Below are 16526 nucleotides of genomic sequence, written 5' to 3'. Positions count from 1 at the left end.
TGTTCCTTATCTAGCTCTCATCCCTTTTCCCCTGGTGCGGCATTTTGTGGTTTGCCTCAGGTGCCAAAATGTCTTGGGCTGGCCCTGTTACCACAAGCTCATGTTATTATATATAAAAAAAGATTTTTTTCATATACAGTGTCCTTCAAATAACCCACCTTAGCAGAAATTTCATATTGTGGTTCAATTAATTCTTTTATTACATTCTACTGCTGATTTGTCAGAGATGTCAGTGACACCTCCTTGTATCGTCATGAGCAATAACTATCTTGCTTGTGCTTGTTTTCAAAAATAGCTTCATCATCCACAACAAAGACACGTTCTTCAACAACGCTACAAGAAGTAGAATTGTTCATCATATTTTACAGAGAGTGAAATACGAAGAAGGAAAAAATAAAATTGGTAAGTGTGGGACAGCAACAGATTTTACTGCTTATTAGCCTCTCCAAGTAAGTAGGCTTGTAGCTTTAAACATCCATATGCATCCCAATGCTTTAATGGGGAGGGAAATCACAACCTCACCTCTTTGGTCAATCAATCTGAAAAGTGATGAGGGTGCTCAGGATGGGGAAGAGATTTAATTGCATTTGCAAATGAATCTATTAAAATTGTGGTTTCTGAAACGATATGAGAACCATAACACAGCCATCCTCTGAAATTTGCACTTACCCAAATTTTGCGATGCAGTTTTCCAAACTGGGTTTACAATATTGCATATATTGGGTAAAGTGTATGAATATATTCACAGAAATAACAAGCAATAATGTATGATTTTAGGAGAAATTGCTCACCAAAATGTGTACATTAGTCAAAACTTCATACAAAAAAAAAGTGTTTATTAGGAGAAAATTGAACTAAAATGCAGATTTTCATGAGGATTTAATAAATAAAATAAATCCGCAATCTGCTGCAGAAACGTGAACTGAATTTAAGTTTGGAAACTGAAAGAAATGAAATTCACAGAACCTTTCTACTCCTAAATGCTAATTCAATTCCCACTGCAGCACTGGGCTATGACACAAGGAGGAGGTAAATGGCACCCTCTCCATTCCTCAGAGGCAAAGAGGCAAAGGCAGGACTGACAGGGCACCACAGCAGCACTAGGACATCTTGTCATCTAGACTTTTTAACTATTTTCCATAATAGTCAGTTACTGTTTTATATCTTATTCTTTATAGGTATTTTTTTAAAAAATGAAATTGTAGTATACAAATATTTTAAATAAATAAAATGCAGCACACGGTTATTGCATAAGTGATTGCAATTGCTGCTGAAGATCCTAGTACTGCAGTTTTAACTGCTGTTGCTGTGGTGCAGAGAATATGCTGGAGCACTCTGCAAAATCCCAAAAAATGCCAGACTTTATCTGGAGATAGACTGTGGCAGTTACTGTTTGTTTTGTTCAATGCAACCCATACTGCTGCGGAATGTGGGAGACTTCAGGGGCCAGGTTCAGGCTGTGGGCATGCAGTTCCCTACCCTTATCTTAAGAGATGCCATGGCTGGCACTCATATTATTCTTTGATAAGATACCAGATACCAGAACTTCCCAGGCACTTGATAGGATAGGATAGGATAGGATAGGATAGGATAGGATAGGATAGGATAGGATAGGATACCTGAAAACTATCCTAGCAAAATTAAGAGCCATTCACAAGGAGCTCTGAGAAATGTGGGTGTTCAAAAGCGCTTGTACCACTCTGCAACAGTGACCACACCTTTATAAAGTGTTATAAAGAATTTGCTGTTCCTTTTCCAACATTCAGCTGTTACTGTATTATTTCTAATGCACTATTGTCATTCCAACCCTGCATGCTATATATTGAATATTTTTGTTTTTAGGTCTGAATCGATTGCTTACTAATGGCTCCTATGAAGCTGCATTTCCTCTTCATGAGGTATTATTTCCTATTATTTTTCTTAGCAAACACAATATAGTCTCTAGATGACTTTTACTAGAATTATCATCAGTAATATTAATCCTGTTTTTTGCTGGATTGGGTACAAGCATTTTGTAGAAATACTTGCCTTTGAGACTCAAGGCATTTCCACACCATCGTTCTATTGTACAATAGAGTCTGACAAATCTCCAAGAAGAGCTTTGTTAAAAGACTTCAGAGAACAGTTTGTATCAGGGATAGGCAACGATGTTCTCCCAAGATGGACTCCAGCTCCCATCAACCCTGACCACTGGCCAGTCACATCTGGAGAGCACCACATTTTGTGAAGTTGATAGATTCAGGAGAGGCCATGTGTGACTTAAGAGGTCGAAACAGATGTCAAATTCCTTCTAGAGGAATCCTCCTCAGAGGAGGGCCTGTTACACCCTGAAGGGGACCATAGAGAACAAGAAGTTAGGCCAGGCAGCAGCAAGGCCAAATTAGAAGCACCAGGCCTTATGGCATCCCACCTGATAGAAAGTCAGAGTTAGAAGCTGAGCCACGTCCAAGCCCAAGATAGTACCAACTCAGCAAAGTGCAGAACCAGTGGAGTGCTCATCTGAAAGCCAAGACTTCCTTGAGAGTAACATGCTACTCATGAGGAGCTGCTTCTTCATTAGTAGATCAAACTCCTCAGATAGCTGTGACAATCACCAGGTGTGCCTAGAGTGGGGCATAGCAGGCTCATAGATAAATGGCTGCAGTTGCTTAGGAAAGTTTCTGGAGCAGCTTCTGTACTGCAGCTTCTTGTCAGCTGTGTTGTCTTGCTGTGAACCTGACTTTCCTGTGTGTGTGACTTTGGCCTGTGACTGGACTATGGTTATTTCATTAACTGCCTCCCTCACCAAACTTGACCTTGGAGTTTGACCTGGCATTGGTCTCTGGATCTTCCTCAAAGTGGACTCCAACTTCTGGTTTCCTTATTCTTACAGCAGGACAACAGTACCCAAAGTGATCATGCCTGGGTGACACTATAACAATTCAAATTTAGGAGTGCTGGTATTATTATGTGTTCCTTCCTGTCTGTTCCTATAAGAAAGTAAACAACAGCATCCAGTATTAGCTGAAGTGTTACAAAGTTTTTGAGGGCTGGTCCAGTAGTAATCAATCTGTGAGGTTACCTGCATATATTTCCAAACCCTGCCATACTTTGTTGTTAGGGTCATGTGAATGTTAACATGTATAAAACAGCTGTTCTGTGATCACTGATCCTATGTAACTGATAGATCAAAGTACATGTCTTGGGATTTGCACAATCATGTAAGAAAAGGTTACAAACATATCTAACAGCAAAGTTGTTTGTTCTTTTTGGCTAATTTTTGTGCGCCTTTGCTAAGAAATATACAATGCAACCTTAATGCTAAGATCTTATCTGGAAGCCCAGAAAAATAAAAACTTCCATTAGAAAAGAAACTGCAAACATTAGATTTGCTTCCTTTGAGTGCTCTTATCTTCCTTCAAAAGTTTCTGGGAGTTTGTAGACCCGAGGTTAGGAATTGGAATCTGAAGAATAGCAATATGCTGTTTATTTGTGTGAAAATAATACTAAATGAATGTGTGTGTGTGTGTGTGTGTGTGTGTGTGTTTGCTTACATTAATAGTATGTTTATTCTAATGAATACTTCTTCACTAATTTCTCCTTTACAACCTTTATTTTAGGGTGGTTACAGAAGTAAAAAATCCATAAGAACTCATGGAGCAGAAAACCACAGGCATCTACTTTATGAGTGCTGGGCTTCATGGGGAGCTTGGTATAAATACCAGCCTTTGGATCTTGTACGGTAAAACCTTTTAAAAGCCAGTTCTTCATTTTTTTATATATTTTGCTGTGTTTGGATGAATTAAATCAGCTTGTTAAGTGGCAGAGAAGGGCTGGTAGTCACTGGTAGAGCACATAAATTGCGTGAAAAGCTCCCAAGATCTGACACCTCCAGATAGGGCTGAGAGGGGACCACTTTCCGAAACCCTGAGTAACTACTATAGTATGTGTTGAGTCATAGACTTGTGCTAAGTATTACTCTTTCCTATAGTCACAACAACTAGATTTCTGGCACTTTTAAAACCCACATTGGCACCCCAGATGGCATCTTGCCCACTTAAGGACTGCAGTATGAAGTCACAAAGTGTCCACCCAATATCCTTAGTTAAAAGTTGTGGCTTAAATCCCAACTATAAGAGACTTAGTATGCCAGCATATAAGTGCTGCAGATGAACTATGGCCAACCTCCCTTCCAGCCCTTCATCACCGATGTTGCATCCGCATTGCAGGCGAATAGACCACCACCAATGCTTAAGAGTAAAGTGTGGCTGAAGATACCATAATTGAGAATGGTGTCTGAAAGTCTGCAAATGATACAGTACAGCAGTAACATATTTTCTAAAATATAGCAACTGCTAGGAGATTTGCTTTCTCTGCGTTTGTTTTTAAAACTGATTTCCTAAAAGAAAAAAAATGTAAATATTTTGCAGGAAATGCTGGGTTGATAAAAAGTATATTTGTAACTATATGAAGCTATTTTAGAGAATAATTTTAAATGAATAACAACAATAGGAGATTGCTCTTGGACTGCATTTTTTTCTGCAAACAGATCTGGTGTCAGTACCAGGCATATTGGGGCATTTGCCAGGATCATAGTGCCCCATCAGGGACCACTGCTTACATGTGCCCTGGACACCCTCCCCCCCAAAAAAAAACCACAACCCAGTGCAGTACTCCAGGCTGTATTGGGCAGCTGCTCCCAGCTATCATATTAGTTTCCCATACGGTCACAGAGCAGCAACATATCATTGTGAAAAATTTAAGTGGCAGCTAAACCCACCCACCCAAGATGTTCAGAACATGATCCAGGCTCTACTGCCCCCTGCCAGGGCATACTTATAGAGGGGCTCCTTTCAAACCTGGTTCTTATCCTGTCTGGAAAATACAACAAACCACAACATGATTTGATTCCTAAATCACTGTTGAAGTTCTCTTCCTTTTGAAATCTTTCACCTTATTCCAAGGGTGCTTTTTTAAATACCTAGCCTAGAAATCTCACAAGGGTCTTCTTGGGGCGTACAGAATTTGGCAGCCTAATAATGTTGGGCACACTGACCATTTTCCAAATGCATTACTCTGTTATAGTAAAAGCTAAGAGTTAACTTCAGAGTTCTGCCTTAGTAGATGACTAAGATTCTGGGTCGCTTGGGAGTAATTTTTGAAAATCATTTGTAGCTGCAAATATACATTGTTCTATGACACTAATTAGTCTCTGAGCTGCTGCAGTCCATCTTTTTGTTTTCTGTTTACTTAGCTTTCTTCATGTCACAATATTGATTCTTTTTCTCCATTAGTCTAGAAAAACAGAGATAAGTGCTTATAGTGACTAAGTTGCTTCAGAAGCAAGCAAATTGCTCTAGTAGTGACATTTGTTTCTGGTCATCTGTGCCACTACCCAAGGTAAATATCCATCAGACTTCAGAAGCATGGTTAAATCGTCATATCTCCTGGTATCCAGAGTTCAAGGGACATGGGACAATGGCACATACTCAAGATCACTCAACACAGCACACTTGAAATCCTCCCTTTAATTTGCTTTAGTTTCAATGCAAGTTTGGCCATGGAGTAGCAGGCTTTAAGTTTTTTTATGTGGAAAGAAGAAGCTGAGATTTTCATGAAATACCAAGATTCAAGATTCCCTGCTGCCCCAATAAAAGTTTTAATGCATTATGTACACAAACCACCTATTGTGAATCAAGATGTATGTTTGCAGAGTTCCTGTGGCCCCCTGTGGGAGTTCTTGTATGATACCCATTACCCAGTCCATGATCACACAGGCACTATTCAGAGATACCAAGGTATTAAAGCAGCTAATAAACCGCCCTGTATTCTCTTCGCTGGTGAATACTACCAGATCATATTCAAGTTCCATTGTTACTGGGAAAGCTTGTACAACTGCTGCTTTCTCTAGCAATAAATTTGAAGTCTTAATTCTGCAGTGCCATTAATCTGGCACATTCAACAGTCATTAATTTTGGTTTAATTACACCAGCTGGCCACTAAAGTTGCCAGAAAGAAGCAAGGAAACAATGTGTGTGAATGATCTGCACAGTTCTGAGTAGATGTCCCCATGGGATGCTGAGATGTGTGGTTTCTCTATAAAGCATGTATCAAAACTTTTGTTAAAGGTTCTGGATGATCTCTTTATGATCTCCACCTGAAATTGGTTTACAGGTTACTGCAGGAAAAGCTCCAAAGCAAACAAAAAAATACCCAAAAGGGTATAAAAACTAATAGCTCTTTGAATTGGCTGCATTTCCTCACTTGAAATTGCACATGTTATTGTCTGCAGCAGAGCAGTCATTCCTAAATGTTAGAGCCTATCAGTAGCTCACCTATATCCTCATGAATGAGTTGCCTGCCTGCTGGCAGCACTATCAACTTGGCAATTAAGACATTTCCAGAGCAGACGACATCTGTTGATGTCTGCCTAATTTTGTGCATGTTGATGTCAGACCAGGGATGATGTGTCGGGTTTGTAAGATCAGCCAAGGTAGTGGTTATGAAGTGTTAATATTCTCAGTTTCTGAGCTGGTTTCCTTTAACAGATACTGCATCGTATGATAACTGAGCTCTGTCCGTGGTGCTTGATCTTTGAAAGCCCTTTGGCACACACAGAATAGGAAGTGACAGATTACTATGTGAAGACATGCGAACTGTGTGCAGTTGGTGGGGTGTAGTGGGGAGCCTGAACAGCTTAAGCGACCAACTGTGAAAAGTCTTGGCAGACATGTATTGACTCTATGCAGGCATTAAGTTAAATGCACATAGGTTGGGAGTGGGGTCTGCTGCTGTGGTTCTCCCCATTCCTAGTTCATACATACTTTGCACCAGGGGTGGGGAACTTCAGGGACCCTCCAAGCCTCTGTCCTGCCCATGGGGCTCTCTCAGGCCACACTCCAGCTCCCCAGACTGGACCCCTTTACTCCTTGCTCATCTTCCTCAGCTGCATTAGCCTGGCTAGAATGTATCTTTGAACTGTGAAGATGTCTCTTGCTTGCTTGATTAGAGGATGGAGAAGTACTGAGGGTGGTGTTGGAAACCACTGGCTTCTGCATGCCTGGAATGTAGCCTATTGTACAAATATGAGAATCACATTTGTTTCTCTGCTTGCTTTTGCCTCTGGCTAGCACACCACTGGCATGTGACATGCCCCTTCTCCCGAAGGTTACCTATTACAGAATGCAGGCCTTGGAAAAAAGGTCCGCCTGCTCTTCACAGTGTGAATTGATGCCTACGCTCGGGGCTAGTATCAGTTTCTGGGATTCTCGGGCAGCATGAGAACCCACTCTCAGGGCCCACTGTTGACAAATACCCAGGACCACCATTAAATAAATCCAGCCCAGCGCTCCAAACGTCAGAGAGCTGAATCTAGCTATCAAGCTTTAGAGTGTCCCTATGTGGGAAATGTAAATGGCAGGTAGATCCAGCCGCCTGGGCTGGTCAGAGAACTGGCAGTGTCTGCTGCCAGGTAACTACTGATGCAGGACATGCACCAGACAGCACTTTCCCCCATAGCCTCTTCAAACATACAGTACGTCCTGAATAGGCTTATGTGGGCAACATGGTTACGCAGCCCCTTAGTGCTTATGTGTGTGTTAGGCATCAATCCGATGGAACGGGTAGGAATGAGGCAGAGTTGCCAAAGCAGGTCTCATGGGAAGTGAGAATGATCCCATGAAGTTCAGTCATTCTCTATTGATTGTTCTTCTGGCTTTGGGTGGCTAAAGTGCATTTCAGCATCTCTCAGTAATAATACCCAACAGTCATATCTGACAGGGCTGGGAGAGCAAAGAGATGGAACTATTGATCTGATCATCCTCAGTACAGTCCAAGCTCTCGTCTGAATTACTGTTCTGCCAGTGGTGATGTCAGGTTTTTTTAATGGTAGCATGATGTGAATGATACTGTTTAGCTGTGTCAATGTTCACATAAAGCATGCCAATAAAACCATTACTGGCTGTGCTCTTTTAAAACTACAAGTGAAGAGGCCCTGTGGATCCCATTCATACACAGAGAGCAGTTTGGTACACCCGCTCCTTGTCCTTTTGCAATGCATAAATTAACACTGGCATCATTTGGGGTCTTGGAAGCAGCTGCTCATTGGTATCAGAAGTCACAATGTGTGCACTGCTTCTTGCAGCTGCAGGACTGGGCATGGATTTCAAGTACTGAAGGAAACAAGAGAGCAAAAAAAAATAAAAAAGCACCTATCCTAGGGAGTGGAGAACAGCAGTATAAATAAATCTTAGCTGAGTGTTCTGCTTCTACTTTGCTTTACAGTTTTAAATTATAGACTTGGATTCATGTAGGCCATGTAAATCCCATAGACTTTAAGTTTTCTTTTGCACTGGAGCGAACCCAGATTGCTATTCAGTATGTCAGCCAAACAATTAGGCCAGAAGTTTCTCTCATGCAGCAAAGACAGATTTGCAGCTGTTGCCAGTGTTGTTTTTACACTGCCAACCTGCTGTCCTTGTCACAAAAGACCACATTACAGTTACAAGTTTATCAGTTCAGTCGGAAGACCCAAGGGACCTTCTGATTGACAGAGGAATACAAAAACAAATTGACTGCATTTGGCAAGTAAAGCCTGAACTTCAAGGAAGATCACTGGAACATGCCAACCTGCCCCACAAAAAGACATTCTACAGTACAAAATACAAGGTGTGGAGTTAATGCAAGTAGATAGGTTGGCTGGGTTTTAACTTAGAGACCTGATGAACCATCCATTCAAAGCCCAACAATTGCCCCTTGTTTTTAATATAAGTAAAATGTCATTCTTATGAGTCTCTGAATAATATACTTTTATGTTAAGAACCAGTGTTCAATCCTATTAAAGATGTCTTCATAACTTTGTTGCCTTGTGTTTTTGACAGACGGTACTTTGGTGAGAAAATTGGCTTGTACTTTGCCTGGTTAGGCTGGTATACAGGAATGCTTTTCCCAGCTGCCTTCGTTGGACTCTTTGTCTTTCTGTATGGAGTAGCCACATTGAACCACTGCCAAGTCAGGTGAAGTGAAAACAAAACATGGCTACTAGTGTATTTGATATAAGCAAGCATTGCATGGAGGTCTTTAGTGATTAAATATTATACAAATAGCTGAAATAGATGTATTCAATTCAATAAATAAATGTATTCAGTTGCTATTTAACATTCCCACACACCAGTATTGTTTTGATCTTTTGTTTTACCCTCCTTGGCAGCTCTTAAACAACAACTACTACCACTACTACTAACTTTTTCTGAAGTAAAAAAAAAATGGCTTATTTTAGGTTTGTTCTGTTTTTCTCCTGCTCACTACTCCACTGCCCAAATTATGAAAGCACTCTGAAGCGTATTAGTTGTAAACTGAGCTATTAATCATGATCTCTTCTCTTTTCCAGTAAAGAAGTCTGCCAAGCTACAGAGATTATAATGTGCCCTATATGTGATAAATACTGCCCCTTCATGAGGTTGTCCGACAGCTGTGTTTATGCCAAGGTAAAAAAAATATTAAAAAATTAAAAATGCTTTTGACTTCATACAGCAACAGTGTTTAATTTAGTACCATGAAAAACATTGTTTTCTTTTAAAACTTCCAAACACTTTAAGTTTAACTTTGGTGCAAATGAGTGCAACTCCTTCAAGGGTGATGCCTCTGCTTAGGAAATTAAAGTATTACTTGTTTCTGGATAATATGTTTTGTTTTACCATAATTTTGAATAAAAAGGTTTTTTTTAAAAAAAGGAAATTAAAGTATTACTAATAGAAGCAGGACAAACTATGGTATTGTTACATTAAAAATATTATTTAATTTACATCCCACTTATTCTCCAAGGATCTCAAGGTGGCACACATGGTTCTCCCCTCCCTCATTTATTCCCCACAACAACCCTGTGAAGTAGGTTAGGTTGAGAGGCAGTGACTGGCCCAAGGTCAGTGAGCTTCCTGATTGAGTGGGGATTTGAACTCTGATCTCTCAGGTGCCAGCCCAACACTCTAATCACTGCAACATACCGGCTGTGGTGTGCCTCAGCCTCTGAGCACTGAGGAACTTTGAAGTGACAGTCCATACCTCAGGTCTGGTTTCCTAGTTTAGAAGCATGGTCCTTAACCTTTTTTGGGTCACAGACCCCTTTGGAAATCTGATGAAAGCTATGGACCCCTTGAACTTATTTTTTTCTGTGTTTTTGTGTTTCATTGACCCCCTGAAACTCATCCATAGACCCCCTAAGGGTCTGTGAAGCACAGGTTAAAAAACCCTGCTTTGGATAGAAGGTCACTACAAACTCTGGTGTCTCTGTATGGTTTTATCTACACATATATACAGTGTGAGCATAAGAAGGAAGGGCTCACAGCATTAACCCTCCAATAGATAGTGATTCTCCTTAGGTTTTTAAGGAAGTTTCCCAGTGCCATAGCACTGGATTCTCACATAGAGCAGAATAAGGCCTCTCTGTGCTCCCAGATCTTGCTACAAGGTTAGATTGGCTATTATTCTTTCACACTCACCCCGAGCCAGGAGAGAGGGGAAAGTAAGCCCAAAATCCCTCATAGCACTCTCTTTCAGAATTATGGTTCTCCTTCCTGCCTGATGTCCCACCCGGTGACAGCCCCAGTTTCCCCCAGGTCATCCAACGCCACCTTCAGTGGTTTGTGACTGTCTCAGCTCAACTGGGATAGGGCCAAATCTGTTCAGATAGCTCAAATTTGGCTTGGATCTGGTGCACAGCCTTACCCTTTATGTTCAATGGTGCAATTCTGTACTTTTCCTCTGTGAGCTTTATACATTCTAAAATAAATCACGGAAGCATGCCTCTTCTCTGCAGTCATGCAACTCTTTGTATGATAGCAGGAAATGTAGCCAATCTGCATGAGGGTCTGATGAGGTCTTTTTGTGCAGCTGACACTTGTGTCTTGAGCTTTTAATTCACATATATCTTCTCAGTGTAATTAATTGCTTCCCTGTGTGTCAGGGTCTTATGGTTTTTTTTCCCTCAGGAGAACAGTTCAAGCAGATTTCCCTTTGATAGCTTAATGACTGCATGATTTCAGAAAGGCTCGTACAAAGAGGAATATATTACTGTAGGCTACAAATGGGCTGACATGTATAAATAGTGGTCTGGTAGTAAAAACATACCCAAGGGTTGGCTTGCTACTGATAGCCAAATCATAAGCATGTTGGAAACTTCTCCTAATAAATGTTTGTCATCCTGATATTAGGCCTAACCCTTTGCAGTTTAAGCAAATTTCCTGAGTAAGATATAGCCCTTATTTTTTACACAATAGAAAATGATAGTTTTGAATAGAATATTCAAAATCAATGGCTGAACCTGATTGTCTTTTCATAGGTAACACATCTTTTTGACAATGGGGCTACTGTGTTTTTTGCTGTTTTCATGGCAGTGTGGGGTAAGTTCTGCTCTAAAGGTAGGTTATGTCAGTACTTTTTTGTTTTTAAAAATCTTATTCTATTCTAAATATTTGATTATTTTAATGGTGCTGTGGGCTCATTTCCCTACCCCACCCCACTCACATTTGTAGGTCACGCTTTCTGATTTAGAAACTTTCCAGACAGCGCGTTTGTTCATCATGTTCATGCAATAGATTGTCAGAGACTACTGATATCTTGAACTCAATATTAAATTAACAACAACAACATGTTTCAATGTGGCCCTTGGCACTCAATCAGTTGTCTGCCAACATAGTCCACAATCCTGTTAATGTAGAGGATTTATGTTCTGGAAAGTGGCAAATGTTCATGTTTTCTGAAAGAATAAAGCTCTTTCTGTCTGATACCCTGCTGAGATGAAAGGCTCTGCAGAATTTATGGCCTTTGTGGCCAAACACAGTCAAATCCTTGCTCAAGCGATAACATCCAGACGCAACATTTATTTCAGGAACAATATTAGATCTGCAGGATTTAGACAGTGTGCTTTGCAGGGGAGGGGGCCAAAGCTCCATGGTGGAACACATGCTTTGCATGGGAAAGATCCCAAGTTCACTTTCTGGTATCTCCAGCTATGACTGAAAAGCAGTCTTGTCTGAAAGCCTCAAGAGCCATGGCCAGTCAGCAGAGACAATCCTGAATTAGATATATGTAGAGTCTGACTCAGTATAAGACAGCCTCCTATGTTCCAATGTCATTCATGAATAACTCTCAAAAAGAGTTAGAGCTGGAACATTAGAGAAGGCTGAGGGACTTACATAGTCACTTCCTCAACTGCAGGACTAGGGAGCCTGTGGCCTTGGGACTACAACTCCCATTGGTCCCAATCAGCATAAGTGATGGTCAGGGTTGATGGGAGTTGCAGCTCAGTAATTCCTAGATGACCACATGTTACCTAGTCCTGCTCCATCTGGCCCTCTGCAGGATCGTTATCGGAAGCTGGATGATGGCTTGCAGTTGTGTTTTCTCCCCCATCCTGGGTAGATTAGACTCCCCCCTCCCCCTATAGTTTCCTGCTAATAGCACTGCCTGGCTGCCAAATGGGCACTCCTCTAGCAAGTTTGGGCTTCCCATCTGTTTCTGTGGATTGGGAGTGGTGGGAGAGAATTGGGGTTCAAGGCTGGGATCAGGATGGGCAAGGCATCTCTTCGGGCTGCTTTTGTACTGGTGTGGGTTTCTCCATGTCTTCAGTGTGAGTGGGCTGCTGTGTGGGGCCCCCAAAGCATCTCTGGCTCAGCTGGAATCCTGATATTCCAGATACAGAATTCAGGTAATAGATTTTCAGTGATATGTTTGATTGAAAATCTCTTAATGTAATAGTGTGCTAATCTTTAGAATCAAGAGGTGTACTTCCAAACTGGAAAGGGGGAGTACGCAGCCATCACAGAATTTCTCATTTGGTTGCCTGTTGCAGTTAAAAAATTGTTTATTTTTACTTCTTTTTAACACTGAGAAATAAGTTGACTGCTTAAGCATTATTCACATAGGACAAGTGGTTTTACAAAAGTAGTACGTTTTGCTCCTCAAAAGAAAATATGTCTGTTTGCATAACAAAATAAAATGTACCCTTATTCAACTACAATGAGATGATAAATTAATGTGGTATTTTGTTAATATTTCTTTCCATTTTTCTACTATAGCAACTGTTTTCCTGGAGTTTTGGAAAAGAAGACGAGCAGTAATTGCCTACGACTGGGACTTGATAGACTGGGAAGAAGAGGAGGTTTGTATGTCTATGCTGCTGCTTTACCAGTGAGAGTAGGAAGAATATTTAGTTAAGTTGGCTTCAAAATACAGATTCAGCTTTAGAGAAAGAAAGAGAGTTATCCCAGCATGGAGTTTGATTCCCTTCCATCCTTTCCGGAGCCTTTCTAGGCCATGGCATTTTACATTAGCTGAGTCACTGACACAGCAGGTGGATGAAATCAGCCAAGCAACAATTCCTAAAATAAAATTGATTGGCAGCTGTACAGGCAAAGCGAGGCAACTTTGTGAAGTCTTAGACCTATTTCTCCCTGAGGTGGCAAGCCTGTATGCTGGATATAAGGATATCAGCTTGCCAAACCATGGTTTAGCAAGCCAGGAAAGGACATCGGGATTCTGCAGTTGTCCTTCCCTCACCTCATTTGCATACTGGCTTTGGCCCTTCCACCCTGTTGTATTTAAACCAGAATTCCTTGTAATATCCAAAATTGTGAACTCTGCTTCAATACCAGTTTACCAATCAATACTGGTTAGTAAACTTACATTAAACCAGAGTTCCCTGCTTCGGATGTAACCGGGAAGTCTAGCTTAAACAGACCAGGACTGTTTATATGCAAGCAGTTTATATGCAAAGGGTAAAGGGATAAGTGTGGGCCTGGTACTATTTACAGCTTGCTAAATCACTGTAAGGCTGTTCCAGTATTCGAATAAAGGTGGGGGATTTGCATGGCTGAGTGCTTCTCCATGCAGAGAATGTTTACATGAAAACTGGTATGTCTAGTAGATAGGGGCTATTTTCTTGCCACCTATGAAATGGTGGCTTACAGGAGACTTGTTGTGAGCCTGCAATATGTCAGTAGGCTGATTTGCGGAGGGCACAAAGACCTAATCTGGGTCAGGGATACTTTACTCAGTAAATACAACATTCCTTGCCAGAAACAGAACATATGTTTCATTTTCTGCTGAGGTATATAATGGAATTAAGTTTATTGAAGCTTCTATTATTTGCTAGCATCTGCTATCAATCCTCTCATCTTACTCAGCAGAGCATATTACATAACTTGCTGGTGTGATCTTGTGAATATTCTTCATACATCTTTTAATAGCTTTGTTCATAGGAATAAATAAGTTAATTTACCACAGAGCTTAATTTTGAGCTGTGAATTGTGACATTCCTGTTTTCCTCATTGGCAGCAGCCCAATCCAGAATTTATTCAGGATCACACAGACCAAAGTTAGTCTGTTCAGTATGTTGCTTGTATCTTTCTAGCTTGTGTAATTCCACCTGGAGGCAGAATGTGGGAAGAGACGGTGATCCTACAGTTCTGACTCACTTGCTAAGTAATATTTTTTATTCTCAGGTTAGGAAGGAATTCCAGTGCAATAGAAAACCCTTAGTTTCTGGCAGCAGCAGAAAGCACTTTCTCAGCAGATATATCTCAACTGCTTTTCATGTTAAATTAAATCATGTAATATTGACAAAATTCTGATAATGTGGGGCTTCCTGTACAGGACTTTGTCTAATTCTATGTTTAAAAATTTTCATATGTTCTTTAGGAAGAAATACGGCCCCAGTTTGAAGCCAAGTACTCCAAGAAAGAACGAATGAATCCCATATCTGGAAAACCGGAGCCTTATCAAGCATTTGCAGATAAATGCAGCAGAATTATTGTTTCTGCATCTGGAATATTTTTTATGGTTTGAAAAATATAATTCCTTTTGAATTGTCTGAAAACTAGACTTTCTCATCTCTGTTAGCAAAATGAGGGGAGTTCATAATATTATTAAGCTGTTCCTTATGTTTAAAATGGTTTGTGTCACGGTCTGACACAGTTGTTTTATAAGCAACCATTGTATAAAGGTATTTTAGCATGCTGTTCCTGAAACCTTTACCTGCCAGAAGGTTCTGCTGACTGGAAAACTTAGGTATTACTAACATATTCAGAAAAAGCAACTGATACAGTACTGTACTCATGAGACTATGCCACTTTAGTATAAAGACAGGAGATTTCACATTCAAATTACTCCACCACATATTCCTGCCTACCTTACGTGCAGGACACATTATGTACAGGACACATTAGGTTATTTTAGAGCATGATGCATTCAGTGCTGGATTACCAAATAGGCCTATGAGCCCCATGCCTTTTAGGGGCCCCGCAACAACAGATCAAAATAATATTGATTTGATCTTGAAAGAAAATGTGCCTAATTTGTTGAAGAGGCAGCCCACTTGCATTCCCAGATTTTAAGACAGTTACCTGGGCAATTCTCATGACGCAGACAAGCCCATTTCCCTGTCCTTGAATATATTCATGCATAGGAAAACCGTCATGTCTGGAATGGCTCTATTAAGGATTTGTGTGTAACATAAATTTAATTTTTCTTTTTCAGGACTGTGAGTAAGCCAACCTTAATTTTAGTTGTGTTACTGAAGAGGATTGGCTTGAGGATTATTGATAAACAATTCACTATTTCAATTTTAATACTTGATCACAATTTTCTGAAGTGTTTTGTTTTTTTTACAGATAGGTAGCCGTGTTGGTCTGCCATAGTCAAAATAAAAAAATCCTTCCAGTAGCACCTTTAAGACCAACTAAGTTAGTTCTTGGTATGAGCTTTCGTGTGCAAGCACACTTCTTCAGATACACAAGTTTTTTTTACTTATTCTTAAATAGCTGAACTACATTTTGTAAAGGCATTTCAGCATTAAAAGAGCCCCAAACAGAGTGTTTTCTTGCAAGGAAGTAGATGGGTGTTTCAAGCTGCCATGTAATAGTAATTGTAACCACAGTCATTAATGGGTTTTCTAAAGTTTACAAGCTGAAGTGCTTCTCTAAGGGGCAAAGGCCAGAGGGCTTGCTTGCTTTGTTCTGTCTACTAGGAAATGAAGCTCAGCAAACCACTCTGTCCTTGCTTTTGTTGCTTCATCTCCCATATTGACAGTAATAATGCTTTCCATTTAAGTAAGTACTTCATCATCTGAAGGTCTCAAAGCACTTTGCAAACATTATACACTTGAGCCTACTCAATGGACTAGAGACCATTTCTATATCAGTGGTATTCACTTAGTTCTTCGAAGATCTCATTTGAGACCTGAGTTCTTTTTGTATTGTTGAGCATTAGTGTTAATTGACTCCTCTGAGAAGAAGCGGACATCATGGTGTCATCATAAGAGGTTTGGGTGTGCTCAGCATAAGGCCTCACTTCAGCAGAACAGCTGAGCATGTTTCTAAATTGGCCTTAATCAGAAAAGCAATTAAGCAACTGTTAGTTTAATTGCTTTGCTGAAACAAAGCCTAGTTGAACCCTTCAGATAAAAAGTGTGAAACTGTCAACATTCTGAAAGGACTTCACAAAGCCTAAGTAACTTTGCTGTTGAGAGGAGGAGAAAAAAAATGAAGTTCCCA

General features: G+C 40.4%; 1 protein-coding gene across 2 annotated transcripts in view; it reads left to right on the top strand.

The window, feature by feature from the left end:
- Positions 1 to 16526, top strand: part of ANO4 (anoctamin 4) — a 142350-nt gene that overhangs the window by 105766 nt on the left and 20058 nt on the right. For both annotated transcript variants that reach the window (XM_081024212.1, XM_081024213.1), the window contains 8 exons: positions 296 to 402; positions 1843 to 1898; positions 3600 to 3721; positions 8859 to 8993; positions 9368 to 9464; positions 11315 to 11375; positions 13053 to 13135; positions 14674 to 14814. In XM_081024212.1, coding sequence (XP_080880338.1) covers positions 296 to 402; positions 1843 to 1898; positions 3600 to 3721; positions 8859 to 8993; positions 9368 to 9464; positions 11315 to 11375; positions 13053 to 13135; positions 14674 to 14814 — 802 coding nt within the window. The remainder of the gene's footprint in view (positions 1 to 295; positions 403 to 1842; positions 1899 to 3599; positions 3722 to 8858; positions 8994 to 9367; positions 9465 to 11314; positions 11376 to 13052; positions 13136 to 14673; positions 14815 to 16526) is intronic.

Source organism: Podarcis pityusensis (assembly GCF_964106645.2).
Source record: "Podarcis pityusensis genome assembly, chromosome: 10".
NCBI lineage: Eukaryota > Metazoa > Chordata > Lepidosauria > Squamata > Lacertidae > Podarcis > Podarcis pityusensis.
The sequence above is the reverse complement of the archived record's forward strand: the minus strand, read 5'-3'. Positions and strand labels throughout refer to the sequence as shown.